We start from the raw sequence: 17,398 nt of genomic DNA, 5'->3' as shown, positions 1-17,398 counted from the left end.
TAATAGGGAAATTGTATTTCTGTCTTCAAAAACTGTGACAGTATCTGACTCAACAAAGAAGTTGTGCATGGAATTGACATCTGAGCAAAGTTCAGATTTATTTTACTTGGTGAAATTTTTTTAAATTTTAAAGATAAAAGAACTAAACATATTAACAAACACGCATACATTTACAAAGTAACAGGAAAACTATACAAGCAATACAGAATTTCAGACAAGGTGATGGGAAATTAACAACGGTTGCTGTATTACATATTGATATCGTCAAATGGTTACTCAGATAAACAAATATAGGCATGTAAGAGTGATCAAACAATGAAATATTAACTGTTCCTTTCAATAAAGCAATAGAAATCAGTAGTACAACTATCTTAGCTATCCTATATATACTATATACATTTTTTCTCTTCTTTCTTTCTTTTCTCTTTTCCCTCATCTCAGTTGTTCTTTCCTTTTGAGCCGTTTCCTTCCCTTTCACATGGTGAAATGTTTTAAAAAGAAAAGAACCAACATTGGTTAGTTTCGTACTCAGTCAATACGTATATGACTTCTATAATGAAACAGTAACTACTTTGTTACTAGCAGTCTGACTTTGTGACACGGTTGGCAATAAAATTATTATAATAGTTGGTTTTATCAATTATCTTCAAACTACAGGTCTAAGTTGAAAACCAAGGAAACATTGTAGCCTTAAATTTAGTTTTGAAATCGTATAAAGCAATATTTAACAGAAAAATTTACATTCAAGTGGTGTCCTGAATTTTTATTAAAAAACGTATGCGTATGTGTGTTTTGTGGGTGTTATTTTTCTGTGAAAGTCAACTGTTAAACATTTACTTACACATCATTACGTATGAACTACACATTTCAGAGAGGCACCAAATGAGAGACACTTTTTGGTGGGGGGTTGTTCCTGGGAATCAAACTCAGGACCTTGCACTTGCCAGGCACACACTGTGCCACTGAGCTATATCCTGGCCCAGAGACAGTTAATTTAAAAAAAATTATTTATTTATTTTTTTATCCATACATGTTTGCCGTACATAATGACTACGTTTGTCGTGGGGAGTTTGGACATGTACACAACACATCTTAGTTCTCTTTTGTCCCCTTCCCCTTCAGGGAAGACTCATTCTTTTCATGGTCTCCCTTTATATCTTTCCCCCAACCCTGTTCTCGTCAACTCTTATTTCCCTTCTCATTTGACAAGCTATATTTCCATTTATTTCCTTGGACTTCAAAAGAAGACAGAATCAAAGGGATACTTTAAACTTTGCTCAGTCTGTGGTCTCCAATCGCAGCTCGTTTCCTGCATGGTGAAAGGAGAGGTCGTGGGAAGAACAAGTCTTCCCTGCAGTAAAGAAAACAGAGAGGAGGGAAAACGCGTTCCATCATTTCATTACAGATTCTCCAGGAGGTGTTTTCTCAGATTTCAGGTCCTTTTATCTCAGACTTGTGGGGTAATAAACATGTGGCTAAAAACAAATTCCCTGGCTTCTTTCCAGCAGGAACGGACCCAATACTCACCGTACTCTGGTTTATGTGTAGTAATGCACAGCTAAAAGGTTGAGGGACCAAAACTATGGGAACAGTGTCAGGACCTTTGTTATTGTCTATTTAAAGTTCCTCCTTTCTTTGAAACACGTATTTGACTGTATTTGGTCTATAAATTCAGATAATAAATTCTTAGAGGTTTTCTAGAGAAAGTATTACTATAGAAAATTGCTTTAGAAGTCTTTTAAAGGCATACTTGGAAATAAATTCACATGCTTGAATTGAGCGAAGACAGAGAAGTTCACTCATGTGAACAGATTTTGCAGTTCTTAACAATATATAGAATTAACTGTAACCAATTTGGAGAACTTGAGTGTTTATTACATTTGCAAAGAATTTGGTAAAATGCCTCATGTCTTGTCAAAGTAATAGTATGATTCACAACCAGCAGCATCTAGATAAGGAAACCATAGTTAATCACAGATGTTGGTAACTTCATTGCTTGAAAAAAAATCTTTGGTTTTTGATGATCTTTAAGCCAATTACTTGCAGCTCAACTTCCAGAGGACTGCCTCCTAGGGCTGCTATCCTGAAGGGAATAATGATGCTATCCTGAAGGCATGATCCCAATTCAAAAGCATATGTAGAAGTGGTTCACTAAGTCAGTTGATACTGATAAAGCATTATATTCATAAAGACAGTTACTAAATATCCACTAAAGATGTTAGCTATAGATTCTTTAAAGTTAAAAACTATAGTAAATGGGAAATAACTGGGTAAATCCTGAAAATTATTGGATATATCCCCCCAATAAAACCAAGCACCCTAAGTTCTTTGGTGAAATAGTGTCATTAGAATCAGGAACCTGCTCCCCAAAAGTTCTTATGTCTTATCGTGGAATATGATATTAGAAAAAAAAAATTCCTAAGCCTAGATTGAACAGTGATCAATTCCATCCTTTTGTTGATTTGTTTTTTTTGCTTGTTTGTTTGTTTTTCTTTCAGTACCGGGAATCGAACTCACGACCTTGCACTTGCCAGGTGGGTGCTGTGCCACTGAGCTAAATCCCCAGCCCCAAGTCTATCCTTTTGGACGGCTTAATAGTACATCTTCTGTGGCAGCTAACTTATACAATGGCATACCATTCCATACCCTTCCCCCAGAATTTTGTAAACCTCTCACATTATATCAGGATTGAGTTGCATGGCCAGTGGAATACAATATGGCAGAAGTTTTGGTTACAATGTGATTTGTCACTTTGGAGATTAAGTTATAGTTGGTAATGTAGCATCTTTCAGTCACAAAGTAGGAAACAGAGTCAACATAAAAATTAAGTGATTCACCAGGAATAGACTTTCAATAAAAAGAGATTTATTACCAAGGTATTTTATGATTGTTATTTTTAATTTTTTTATTTTTTGTGTCTTTGAGACAGGGTCTCGCTATGCAGCTCACGCTGGGCTTGAGCTCCCTTTGTAGCCCAGGCTGGCCTCAAACTTGCAACGATCCTCCTGCCTCAGCCTCCTGAGTGTTGGGATTACAGGTGTGCACCACTATGCCCAGCTTTATCAAGGTATTTTATTTATTTATTTATTTATTTTTGGTTTTTGGTTGTTCTCTGGTACCGGGAACCGAACTCACGACCTTGGGCTTGCCAGGCAGGCGCTTTTGCCGCTGAGCTAAATCCCCAGCCCCTTATCAAGGTATTTTAAAAGAACATTTTTTTTTGAGACAGGGTCTCATTGTGTAGTCCAGGCTGGCCTTGAACTCACTGTATAGCCCAGGCTGACCCCCAACTTGCAGTGATCCTTCTGCCTCAGCCTGCTGAGTGCTGGGATTACAGGGGAGCACCACCTTTGATTCTAATGACAAAGACCTTTCAAAGCAATTCACCAGAAATACCACCAAAGATGATCACAGGATGCTTATGGCTGTAGTGGATGCTGGTATCTAAGTGGATCTACTTAAGCACTGTTGAAGGTAAGCACAGTGAAGGTAAGCACAATGGAGCCAGCATGTTTCTGGAGAATGTTATTACCCTTCTTGGTTAGGACATTCATGCAGCTATGCAAGGGTGAAGGAGTAAAGTGCAATTGTTCTAGCACTGTGATGACACTGCTCTCAAGAAAGGAGAATAAGCATCTGGTTCAGAGTTGATGCTGGGAAAAGTCTCATATTAAGGCTCCTATTTCAATGATAGAAGAGCAAGACTTAAATGCTGTTTGGATTCAAAGGAATAGAAGGAGATCTATAAAATTGTAGCTTTTAGTTCAAGCAAATAACATCACACCTCCAAGGCTGCACAGATTCTTCAAGTATCTTCTGTCCACAGATATCCTTCCAGAAACCTAGTGGTTTTTGGATGGAATGTTTGTGTCTCCTTCCAGTTCAGGTATTGAGGTCTTAACTACCCATGTGATGGAATTTATATGTGAGAACCTTGGGGCAGTAACTAAGTCACAAGGAGGGTAGGCCTGTGATCACAATTACTGCCCCTCAACAGCAGACAGTACAGCATGCTCCCACAGTTGTTCCCAAAGGAAGAAACCACAGAGAAGACAGCTGCCTGCAAACTGGAAGTGGCTTTTCACCAAGCACCAATCTGCTGGTTCTTGGTCTTGAACTCCTAGGCTCCAGAATTTTGAGATATAATTTCTGTAGTTCAACCCAACCCATCTCTAGCTGCGCCAGCTGACTACACTACCTAGGATATACTGATATTGGAAAATCTAAAATACAGGATTTATGATACTCTGTTAAAAGGTTCAAAAGGTGTGTTAAATTTAAAACTTGCTAAAAGGGCATGTATATATTTTTATTACTTGTTTTACATGAAAAATGTTTAATAACAAAGAATATGTGGATCAAATATATATCAATGTAAAGCCTAATACATTAGATGGTGAAATGTAAGTACCACTCCCAGGATAGTGAGGAGAGTAAAAGGGAAGTGTGTGTGTGTGTGTGTGTGCATAAGTGCTCATTAAAAACTTTTTTCTCAGAAAGAAACAGAAAAATTCTAGAAATTTGGAGAGAAAACTGAACAGATACATTAAACAAAAATACTTTTCATTTCTACTTATATAGGAAGTACAACTGTATGAAAAAACATAATGAAGATAATATGCTCAAACTTGTTCAGAGAGGCCTCTCCCGATGATAAATATTTGATAACTTCAGACAGTATATTGAATAATTAGCACACAAAGATCAACTGTGGTCCAAATTTGAAGCAGCACACCTTTGTAAAGCAATGCCGCCGGTATGCAGGATATGCAGGATGCCTATACTTGTATCAGTTGATTCATCTACGCATCTATTTGAACAGGAAAAGTTAAAAATTATTAACTTGAACAGTTTATAGATGTTGGCTACTGAGCAGAAAAGATAATGCTGAGGAAAAAAGGAATAGAGAGGAGGAGCCCCTGCCCCTTGCACTGAAGTAGAGCCAGGGACTGAGCCCCAGCCCCTGAGGGGAGCTGGGCACCCATGGGGACTTTCCTGTGACTCATGCACAGAGAGCCATCTCTGTGGCTCTGCCCCTGCAGACTTGCTGGACATCAGCCTCTGTGGGGTGCAGGGGCTGGTCCCAGGGGTATCTGCTGGAGGAACTTTCCTACCAGCCTCCAGGGAGGATGGGGCCAGCAAGCTGTGGGCTACTCGTGCTGCTGACTGAGCACCAGCTCTGCAAAAGCCAAGCCAGGCCCACTGTGGAGAGTTGGACCTGCAAGCTGGGGAGGCCTCGGGTCTTGCTGAACCACCTCCCACCTCTAGGGACCACTCCAAGGTGCAGAGGCAAAAACATGTTTCCTCTCATGGTTTCTCTCTAGTGCCCCCTTCACATAAAGTTTGAGTGCCAGATGGCTCAGCTAAAATCTTAACAGGTGTGGGATCACTGTCATAGAGCAGGTAAAAGGTTAAGTTTTAAACCAAGAGGTCATAAAATGGATTATAGGGTGTGGCTGGTGCTCTGAGGTCACATCCAGGGAGCACTGCTGCCATTCAGCCATCACCTTGTCAGGGAGGTGAAATACCTAATCACCCTCACCTCTTCTTTGCTGTTCTCTTCTCGCTTTTTAATGTTGCTCAAGATTCAACATTCATTAAATAAGCCTACTTCAAAGGCCATCCTACACAGCAGAATTGGAAGCAATGCCCTAACATGTGTGTTACAGAAAGCCATCCTCTGCCGCACACCAGACCTAAGTCAGTGCTACACCAGTCAGTCCAAACACTGAGCCTCATGTGCACAACGCCAGGAGCATGAAAATTACTGGTTATGTTTGCCAGTCTAATTGAGACTGCCTAAAACTCTCAGCTCCATTATTCACAAAAAATTAAAGTTTTCACAGGAGAATGTGTCTTTCTCATCACTACCACTTAATGCTAGGAAACTGCCAAGACAGGTAAACTAGGAAAAAAAAAATCCATGCACTGGTTCAGGGTAACAAGAAAGCTTTTCACTCTCTCCTCTAATCTAAGTGGTTAAAAATTCTTCCAATAAAATTAATGAGTGCCTGGTGCATAGTTTAGTTTCAGATTAAAATTTATACTATTTCCATAATGTAGAAAGACCCAAGCTATGCCACATACACAAAGTGGTCTCAAACTGGTGTTATTTAAGAGAAGCAAATATAATATCTCCCTAGGGAAATAATCCCTCAATCACTGGCAAGTTTCCCAGAAGTAAAGCTCCTTAAAGCTAAGCTCACAGTCAGATTTATACACTAACCCTGGAAGAGTCAGGAGAACACCACTGGATCACATAACCTTCCCCAGAACTCCAGATAACAAAAGAGAATAAGACATTATAGAAATTAAGAAGATAGAACCAGAAAAGAACACCAATAAACTATTTGTAAAGACCAGGCAGAACTGGGGAAAGGGAAGAGGCGGCAAATAAGACATAAGGAAAAATGGAGTCCTTGAAAACAAAACTCAATAAAAATGAGTTCACAATTGCATCACACACTGCTGGATTCTTGAACTATAAGGAATAGTTTAAACAAATAGAATTGTATTTCTCCCAACTTACAGGCAGCTCAAAACTGGTATAATCATTCAACAAAACTAGAGAGGGGGCATTCTTCTCCTTTCCTTTTGCACATATGCGATAGACTATATTATTTTTCACAGATATTTCCAGTTTTCCTTAGAGGAAGGCTTGTACTCTGGCCACACTAATGCACATGTGGGTCATGTGACTTGCTTGATAAGTGCAATTTGAGCAGAAACAATACGTGTAATTTCCAGCCATAAGTATTCCCACTTTCCTCTGACTTGGAGAGGGCGATGTTTCAGATTGAGGCTGCGTATCTGCCTGATCCCCCCATGAGGATGATAGGGAACACAGCTGCTGCTGGCTTGTGTTAGACCTGTGCCATGAAAATCTCCTATTCAACATAGTTCTGGAAGCATCAGCCAGAGCAATTAGACAAGAGAGAGAAATAAAAGGAATAAGGATAGGAAAGGAAGAAGTGAAATTCTCACTATTTGCAGATGACCTGATACTGTATATGGAAGACCCCAAAAATTCCACCAGAAGCCTCCTTGAATTAATTAACAAATTCAGTAGTGTAGCTGGATGCAAAGTCAACACTCAGAAATTAATAGCATCCCTATACACAAACAACAAACAGACTGCGACAGAAATTAAGGAAACCATACCTTTCACAATAGCATTCAAGAAATTTAAATATTTAGGAATCAATCTAACAAAAGAAGTAATATATATATATGTGCTGCCGAAGCGAGCACTAACAAAAGAAGTAAAAGACCTATTCAGTGAAAACTACAGTACTCTGAAAAAAGAGATCAAAGAGGATTTCTGCAAATGGAAGCAGAAAATAAAACTAGGCTGTATGCCCCTAATGAAGCTTTTCATTCATTACCACAGTATAACTTCACACTTCTTAACCAAGACAGAAGTTAATTCCAGACATAGTATATGGTATTACCATAAATTTAAAAACAAAATGTTAAACTTTGTTATTTTTGCTGCTGGTTTCAGGATTAGGATGGGGTCAATAAAGTGTAATTTGAGTTTAGGAGAACAGTAGACCCCAATTTGCATTAGTGAAACATTTAGAATATTTAAGAAATATGTAGGTAGTTTCCCTAGATCTTATTAGTTTTGGTAAAAGTCTGGGCAAAGTTAATTTAAAATGCTTATTTACTATTGGCTATTTTTCACAAAGCACTACAAAAAATACACATAATCTTAAAGAGTAATTTGTGAGTGAGGAAATTAAAAGCAACTTTTCTCAAGATGAGTAGTAGGTATTACTGTTGGCACAGGTAATCAAATATATTAGAAACTGGTTAAGGTTTCAAGTGACATATAACCCAGATAAAGGAGGCTGTGACTGACCAAGGACTAAAATATTGCTCGGGCCCTGACTTTTTCTGTTGTCAGCACCAGGCTGAGAAATCTGCTCACTCTGCTCAGACTCTTTAAATACGGCCACTGAGGGTGATGGAATGGAAGAGTTGCCCAAAAGGGGGAGCGGAGAGCCATGCAGAGTAATGTTTTGAGAATTACTCATTGTATTTTCCACTCCAGAGTAGGGAGACCTTGACACAGATTCCCACATGACTTCATATTTCCAATAGCACAGATTTGATCCCTTTTCCTTGAGGAATTTCCTCCAAGTGGTGCCTCTGGGCCCAACCTACTCCCATTCCTCAGAGTCACTCGAGTTAGCTGTTGCTACCCTGAGAGATACAGTTCCACAGGATGTTCAGGAAAAGTGGTTTGAACATCTAACCCCAACTGTTTCACAAGCTATACAATAGTTCCTGGCAAATGTTTTTAAATAGTTGCACTATTTTGTTTTCTGATATGTGGGTAATAATAGTTCTGGTCTCAGATGGTTGTTTGGAGGATTCAATGAGTTTATAAAATACTTAAGCAGAGCCATCTTGAATGCTATATAAATGCTATATCTTGTTATATTTTCTCTGTTTATGAACAGTGACAATCCTTGCACAAACTTAAACTCAACTGTACAAATGCAGCTTCAGGCAAACCCTAGCATGCTCAATAGTAGGTCAAAGTTATCTAGAGATTTAAATACAAATAGACATTGCCAAAGCTCTCTTTTTATAGAGACTATAACAATTTGCATAGTCATTGTATTAGTCATCTTGGGCTGCTGTGACAAAATGCCATAGAGTAAGTGGTTTAAACAACAGAAGTTTATTTTTATATAAATCTGGAGGCTGGGATCTCCAAGGTCAAGGATTGGTAGGGTTTATTTTCTGGTGAGTGCTCTTCCTGGTTTGCAAATGACTGTGTTGTATTCTAGCTATATCTTTCCATGACACAGGGAGAAGGTTGTAGAGATGGGAGGAAGGTAGAGAGAAGAGGGAGAGAGGGAGGGAGAGAAAGAGAGACAGAGAAAGAGAGAGAGGGTGAGGGTAATGGTTGATACACTGTGTCAACTTGAGAAATTTAGAAGCTTAACTTAGTGACTCAGCAGAGGGCCAAGGTCCTCACTTTGCAAACATTCTGAGCCTGTGCAAGAGGAGAGCAGAGAGATGGTGTGAGTGCCACAGCCATCCAAGGGCAGCTAGCCTGCATACAGTGTAAGGGAGCAAAAGAAGTTTGTGCTTTCCCCTTTTGCTCTTGTTGCTTTTGTTGTTTTCTTCCACCTTGATCTGTTGCCCTCTGTGCCACGCCACTCTGCCTTGCAGCCGGCTGATTATGGAGTGAAACCCTCACAAACTGGAAGCAAGTATTACCCTGATACCAAAACCAGAGAAAGATCCAACCAAAAAAGAGAACTAGAGGGCAATCTCCATAATGAACACAGATACATAAATCCTCAATGAGATACTGGCAAGAGAACACAGCAAATAATCAGGAAGATTATATATGATGACCAAATGAGCTTTATCCTAAGGATGCAGGGATGATTCAACATATGTAAATCAATACATATGTTGTTATACAACATATTAACAGAGCCAAGAAAAAATTATATGATCATCTCAATAGATGCAGAAAAAGCAGTTGAAAAGGCAAAAGATTTAGGAAGAGGAAAAAAATATGTATATGTATACACAGGATAGCTAGGGTAATTGTACCACTAATATTAGTTGGTTTATTGAAAGGAACTGTTAATGTGTAATTGTTTGATCAATTTTGCATGCCTACATTTGGTCATATGTGCAACCATTCTGAAGATGATTTTATGCAATATAACAATCATTGTTAATATCCTATCACCATGTTTTGAAATTCTGTATCATTTTATTGTTCTCCATACTGTTTTATGTATTTGTTTTTGTTATTTTGTTTTTTTAAATGGAAAACAAAATTTATACGTATATACAAAGATAGCTGGGAAAGTGTATTGCTGATGTCTGTGGTTTATTGAAAGAAAGAGTCAAGGCTTAAAATTCAATTTTTTCTTGACCAATTTTCCATGGTTGAATCTGGTAATCCAAGTGACTGATCTGAGAACAGCAATATACAGTATAAGAACCATTGTTGAACTACCACCATCTTGTGTAGGGAAGCTCTGCATTATTTCCAATGTTGTTTTTCTCATTATTTGCTACTGTCTTTTATTGTTTGATCAATCTTACATTCTTATGTCTGGTGGACTGGGCAAGTTCACTGAAGATAGCAGTAGGTAATGTAACAACCATTGTTAATTTCTATCATTTTGTTTTGAGGTCATGTATTGTTTTTGTGTTGCTTTGATTTTGTCTTCATTGTTGTTTTGTCAGTTTTTTAAATTTTTAAAATAAAAAACCCTCCAAAAGAAGAAAAAGCAGTTGATGAAGTCCAACACCCATTCATAATAAAAGTCCTATAGAAAATTGGATTAGATGGTCTTTATCTCAATCTAATAAAAGCCATCTATGATAAACCATGGTCAGCATCATACTAAATGGACAAACACTGAAAGCTTTCATTGAAAACTACAGTACTCTGAAAAAGGAGATTGAAAAGAATAACAGAAAATAGAAAGATATCCTTTATTCTTGGATAGAATCAGTATAATGAAAGTGGCTATACTTTTAAAATTGTCATACAGATTTCATGCAACCCCAATCATAATACCAATAGTATATCTCACAGAATTAGAGAAACCACTCCTAAAATTCATTTTGAACCAGAAGAGACCTAGAATAGCAAAAGCAATTCTAAGCAACAAAACAATGCAAGGGGTATCACAACCCTGACTTGAAATTATACTACAAAGCTCCTCTAATAAATATAGCATGGTACTGGCAAAAAAAATACCTCAAAATCCCCCAACCAAAAAAGCAGACCTGAGTATCAATTGGACAGATTAGAGAATGCAGAAACAACTTCAGACATACTCAGCCACCTTATCTTTGACAAAGGAGCTAAATACATTCACTGGAAGAAAGATAGCCTCTTTAATAAATGGTGCTGGAAAAACTGGCTTTCCACATGCTGAAAATTAAAACTAGACCCGTATCTTTCATTATATACTAAACTAAAATTAAAATGGATCAGAGATCTAAATATTAAAACAAAAACACTAAATCTGCTGGAAGACAGAATAGGTAGAACTCTTGAAGATATTGGTGTAAGCAAAGACTTTATAAACAAAATCCCAATTACATAGGAACTATCCCAAAGAATCAACAAGTGGGATATAATCTTATTAAAAAGATTTGCACAACAAAAGAAATCATTAACAGAGCAAAGAGACTACCCACAGAGTGGGAAAAAAACTTTTGCAAGCTGTTCCTCAAAGGACTAATATCTAGAATATATAAAGTACTCAAAAAAATTAGACCTCCCAAATTTAAAAGTCCAATCCAAAAATGAGCATCATTTCTCAGATGAAGTAGAAATGGTAAACAAACATATGAAAAAATGTTCAACATCACTGTTCATTCAAGAAATGAAATTTAAAGCAATGCTGAGATTTCATCTGACTCCAGAAAAAAATGGCTATATTTAAGAAATCAAACAATAACAAATGCTGGTGGGGCTGTGGGGAAAAAGGAAACCTTCTCCACTGTTGGTGGGGTATCGACTGGTGCAACCACTGTAGAACTCATTGTGGTGATTCCTAAAAAAACTAAAACTAGAGGTTCCCTTTGACTCAGCTATACCCCTTCTTGGTATCTTCCCAAAAGAATTAACAGCATCTTATCACAGCAATATACGCACACCATGTTTATAGCAGCATAGTTTGTGATAAATCTTGGAAATAGCCCAAATGGCCATCAATCACTGAATGTCTTTAAGATGTGTGTATTTTTTTTTTTTTTTTAATACACGAGGGAGTTTTACTTTGCCTTCTATAAAGAAGGATAAGCTGGAGATATTTTAGCTAAATGGATGCACCTTGAGGCCATACCTTTAACTGAAATAAATCAGACACGCGTGTAAACACAACCTTCTCTGGTGTGAGAAACTGAAAGTGTAAATAAGGACCAAAATGTATAATAGAAAGAATGTTCAGATGAGAAGGGGAAGAGAGAGGGGGAGGGGTAAAGGAAGGACAAGGGAAAAAAAAGACTAGAAGGAAAAAATGGGAAAAAGCTTTTGTAAATGAGATAGAGGGGGCTGAAGGGAGGGGAGAGGGATGGGAAAAATGAAGCAAGATATACCATGTACAGGCACAAATTCCATATGAGAAATGTTATTATTATATATATTTAAAATGTAAAATGAAAAAGAAAAATAAGACAATTCATATAACAGTTGTGTATGTTACCAGAATTTTTTTCTTTTTCTTTTGTTGGAATAGAATTTCTCTATTTTAACTGTGCTTAAAAAAAAAGAGTAGAAAAAACAGTATGGTTCACCTTTTCTGTCTTTCCTGTGCTTTGTGGCCTTCATGACAAGTGTAGTTTCCAGTTTATTCAAAAAGTTTTTCTCACCTTTGTAGTGATTTCAGAAATAAACAATGGCTCATTGTCACTTGAAATAGAGTTTAGCAGTCCAAACCTGGGAGCAAGTCTTTAAGCAGAAATTTAATTACTTCTGTTGCTTTTTCAGTTCTAGTAGAGTATGCCTCTACTCACCCAGAGAAAGTGTCTACAAGTACTAATGAAAACTCTTTTTTTTTTTGGTACCAGGAATTGAACTCAGGACTTTGTGCTTGCCAAGCAAGGCACTGTGCCGCTGAGCTATATCCCCAGCCCTAATAAAAACTTAAAATGAAAAAAAAAATCAAATGTGCTTTACTCTATACATTAAAACTGCCTTAAACCCAACTAATTTTAGATATTTATTTCTGAGTGTGGGGCTTGTGAGTTAATTCACCAATTTGTGGACATGAAAATGATACTTTGAGTTTTTAAAAAATATTTTAAGTTTTAGAACATTTTTACTAAAATATAGAGATTCCACAGAGAGTTATCATATACCATCATCCAGTTACCCCTATTTTTCAAATTTTACATTAGTATGGTGTATTTGTTACAATTAATGAGTAACTAACTATATATTATCATTAATTAAAGACCTTCATTTAGATTTCCTTAGTTTTACCTAATACCTTCTTTTCCTTCCAGGATCCAACTAGGATATCATATTTAGTCATCATTTCTCTTTCAACTGCTCCATAGGCTCCACCATGACAATTTTTCAGACTTTCCTTGTTTTTGATGATTTTGACAGTTTTGAGGAACATTAGTCGGGTATTTTGTAGAATGGGGCTCAGTTGGGATTTATCTTCGATTTTTCCCTTGATTAGATGGGATTATTGTGCAGTGGAGGGCCTGAGGTTTTGGGTTTTCTTTTCATACTCTTGTTTGGCAGATACATTGCAACACCTGTCAGACTGGAAGTTAATTTCTTAAAGATTGGTGGAACCTCAACATTGAGCGGAGGGACAGTGGTTTGTCTTTCTGGGAGAGGATGTCAATGGACGTGGGCCATTGTATGTTGCAGTTCCCACCTCCTGGGAGTGGTAGTGCAAAGTGCCACCACTGGTATTGCCTCTTGCCAAGCGGCTGCCAGCCTGGGTGATTGCACTGCTACTAATGTGGGTTGAAGTAACCTGGTGTTTTCATCAGAAATGGTGCTGCTGTCTTGCATATTATGAACCACTAAGCACCTGTCTGCAGTAGTTCTTTCACTACAAGAGGAAGGGTTTCATTCCACCATTCCAAGCAATTCGGCGATGCCACTACAGGGCGTGGCAGGGCTTTTCTCATGTTCAGGAATAGCTGCTATGTTGGGCTTACTTGCATTCCAAAGTATGGAACTGGTTGCAATATTTTCTTGCCCTTGACAGCTCTTGCAAATTTCTGGGAGGGAAGTTTGTCTTCACTGAGGTCACTATCTGTGGTGCTGGTCTGACTCTTTTTCAGATGGGACAGAGCTGAAGAAATAGTTGGTCCAGCATGGTCAGTGTACAATCTCTGAGTCTTGCTGCAAGACAAGCCAGCCCACACTTCTCGGCCAAGAATCTGGCCAGTGCCTTTGCTGAGGCCACTGTGTGGCTACACCTTGGCAAGTGAAAGTCTCTGTGAATTTCTTTTTCTGAGAATCCTATGGCAGTCTTCACATTTGTTCTTTTCTAGTCGGTGAAGTTTAGGTCCTGTTCAATGAATGGTTGCTCATTTCCCTTACGCCCTTCATTATCCACTTGTCCTTCATGATCTGAGCTAGATGGCCATATTTCTTTGGGTTTATGACCAGGAACTGCTTCGGAAACTGTTTAGTCTGTGGATAGGCAGAAAGGGGCAATGTATCTCCCTGTGAACATCTCTCACTTGCTTTAGATTTCTTCTGCCAAAGGAGAGTGACCCACTGCCCAGAGTATACAAACCTACAGCCAGCCTCCACACATCAATTTCTGACCCCTGGTCCTCCTTCCCCAGGGGGAACACTTGTGGTTGCATGTGCAGACTGTCACAGTATGTGTCAGTTTCTTGCCCAGTTTCAGTGCTCAATCCAAAACCTGCTATTTTAATGTTCATAACCTCATCTAACAATATTTTCTTGGTATGAGGCTGAGGCAGGAGGATTGCTGCATGTTCAAGACCAGCCTGCACTACAAAGTGAACTCAAGGCCAACTTGAACTGCATAGTGAGACCCTGTCTCAAAAAGACAAAAAAAATTTTTTTCTTGGTGTTTAGTATCTGTGTACTATCCCATTATCATAGCAATATTTTACTGTAGACAGGATCTGTCTAAATTTAGCTCTTGCTTCTTTTTCACCCATTTTTCCATGGGTAACCAAATAGTCATACATTCACCATCTTTTACATATTCCATTACTAAACAGAATGCTTTCTCAGTTTTGATAATTACAAACAACAGAACTGTATTTGGATGATTTAAAATCCTCATTATTTTTACTTCTCTGTGCAGTTCTGAAGTCTGAATGTACTAATAGAGTTTTATCAGTTATTCTTATGACCACCTCAGTACCCATGATAACCTGGCTGGCTAATTTGTCTTTTGCATAGTTCCCCTTGAGAAGTGTTTTCAACTGTCTGTATTTTCCTATTTGAATTTCTTCTTTGAGGTGGGCGTGGTGGCACTCACCTGTAATCCCAGCACTTGGGAGGCTGAGGCAGGAGGATCCTTGCCAGTTGGAGATCAGTCTTTGTTAGCCAGAGTTACAAAGTGAGCTCAAGGTCAACCTGAACTGCATAGTGAGACCATGTCTCAAAAAGACAAAAAACAAATTTCATCTCTGACACAGGAAGCCACTGATTTTCTGAGCACTCCAGAGTGCCTTGTTTTTGAGGTGTCTTCTTGTAGCCTGTCTCCATGTGAGGGGTGGAACATATCTGTCAGTTTCCTGATCACTATCTTAGATGTCTAAATGGTAGTCTTCTTTGGATGTTTTAAGAGAATAATGATAAATGTCTAAATCTACTCTAACTAGCAAAACAAATATCTAAGAAATAAGAAATATAATATAATAAATAATAAAATAATAAATATATCTTGCTATCACTGGCAGGATTAGGGTGGGGAAGGGAAGGGAAGTGGAGGGCAGGAGAGGGAAGGGAAGGAATGAATAGAGAAAGAAAGAGTTGGAAGTAGAAAGGGGAAAGTAGGTCCACAAGCAGCCATAAAATCCTTCTACAGGAAAAGATGCTTGCCTGGTTTAATTTATCCATCTGGGTAAGTCTAAGCATTGAAGGTAAATGAGTAGTCTCCTTATTTCTAGGATACTCATTCTAGAATCTACCACTGTGTATTCCATCATGAGTGTGTTGATGACATAAAGAGATGGGGGAGGGGGAGTGAGAAGGGAAGGTAAAGGACTGGGGGAGAGAGGAGATGGGAAAGAAGAATTAGGTGTGTTATATATATGTACCAATTCTCTCTGTTATGAATGTAATCACTTTGTGCTGTTAAAGTGTACCAATACAAACAAAAAGAAATGTTTTTCAAGGATGTTCATATAAAATCCTGGGATCAAAACTTTAGGTTCAGTACACACAAATTTCTTATTAAATTACTGTGAGAATTTTGACATTTAAGGATACAATAGTGTGTTAGCTAGACTTCTTAGGTGGCAAGCAACAGTAAAAACTCTGGCTAATCTTAGTTACTTTTCTCTCTCTGAGACAAAATATCCAGCACCCAAGGTTAAAGGAGGAAAACTTTACTTTGGCTCATAGTTTGTAGAGGTTTCAGTCCATAATCAGCTAGCTTCAAGGCAGGGTGGCACATGGCAGAGGGGCAACCACTAGTTGTGGTGGAAAATATCAAAAGCAACAAGAGAGGAGTGAAGTATCAAACATCTTCCCACCCCTTATACTGAATGCAGGGTGCTTGCCTTATGGTGGCATAACCTCCAATCCCAGCACTATACTATAAACCAATCACAAACTCTAGATTCAGCCACCTCCAAAAAGCCACCCCCCATGACTGCATCAGGGTTTTGGGGGACACAAACCATAACACATAGAAAAGAATTTATTGTCATAGATTGCCCAGTTCAAAATCAAGAAAGATCTTTGAAAATAAAAGGTACTTGGGTAGTACTGGGATTCTTTATCACCAGCAACTAAATTCAATCTCTTTGAAACATAAATGGACTAAATAACATATCACCTTTTAATTCTCCCACATTACTTTTTTGTTTTGGTACAGGGAATCAAACTCAGGACCTTGTGCTTGCTAGGAAGGCGTTTGTGTCACTGAGCTATATCTCTGACCCACCTTACGTTACTTTTTATGATATTGTAAGACAGACATTCTAATGTGCCTGCTCTTTGGTTGGGAGATGATGAGACACTTTGACAACACCAGGGAGAAATAAATGATATAGGGTAGAGATAATTCCTAAAGTAAGAGAGAGATGTTATTACCAGGAGAGGAGTGGCTGTGGAGGAAGACTGTCAATAGAGATCAGTTGCTGAAAAGCAGACTGGAAGGTTTCTATTGGATGTCAGTGTGTTGTACCTTGGATAAAGTTTCCCAAGCACAGACTAACTGAAAACAGGGTTAATTCCTTTAATACAGAGTGTGTAACATTTAAAGGGGAAAAAAAAGACTCAGGCAAGAGGCACAACACTGGTGATTGTAAAGAGATGCAAAAGAAGTTTTTAAGAAGATTAAAACTAGATTCTTAAAGGTAGATGTTTTATGAAAGAAGTGTGGAGATAATGTTGGAAGGTTAGGTTGGGGCAGTTTGTGGAAGAACCAGTTGAGGAATGAATTTCCTTATTCCAGTAGAGGTTATAAACTCTTGGTCTTTATTGGCAGGCATGTGTAGTGGAGGGATTGTAGAGAAGGAAATGGGAAGAATATTAGGTAATTAGAGGATGTAGATGAGTGGAGTGAGTGATCAGCAGTAGGTCAGAACTGACCCTGAGATTTCAAGGCAAGACAAAATCTGGAGAGGGAAGGATGACACTGGGCCACAAGGAAGACAGCTCAGTCCTGGATGAAATGACTGAGAGACAAGAGAAAAAGTGGGACAAAGATCT

The 17,398-nt window shown here is 38.3% G+C and overlaps 1 protein-coding gene across 1 annotated transcript in view; it reads left to right on the top strand.

Moving 5' to 3' along the window:
* The first annotated feature begins 3,036 nt into the window (after positions 1-3,036).
* The window catches only part of Slc17a4 (solute carrier family 17, member 4), a 38,882-nt gene continuing 24,520 nt past the window's right edge, over positions 3,037-17,398 (top strand). The window contains exon 1 of the mRNA XM_013503755.1: positions 3,037-3,067. Within this exon, the coding sequence (XP_013359209.1) occupies positions 3,050-3,067 (18 nt within the window). The 5' untranslated portion in view covers positions 3,037-3,049. The remainder of the gene's footprint in view (positions 3,068-17,398) is intronic.

This window comes from Chinchilla lanigera, unplaced genomic scaffold (assembly GCF_000276665.1).
Source record: "Chinchilla lanigera isolate Chin_1 unplaced genomic scaffold, ChiLan1.0 scaffold00082, whole genome shotgun sequence".
NCBI lineage: Eukaryota > Metazoa > Chordata > Mammalia > Rodentia > Chinchillidae > Chinchilla > Chinchilla lanigera.
The sequence above is the reverse complement of the archived record's forward strand: the minus strand, read 5'-3'. Positions and strand labels throughout refer to the sequence as shown.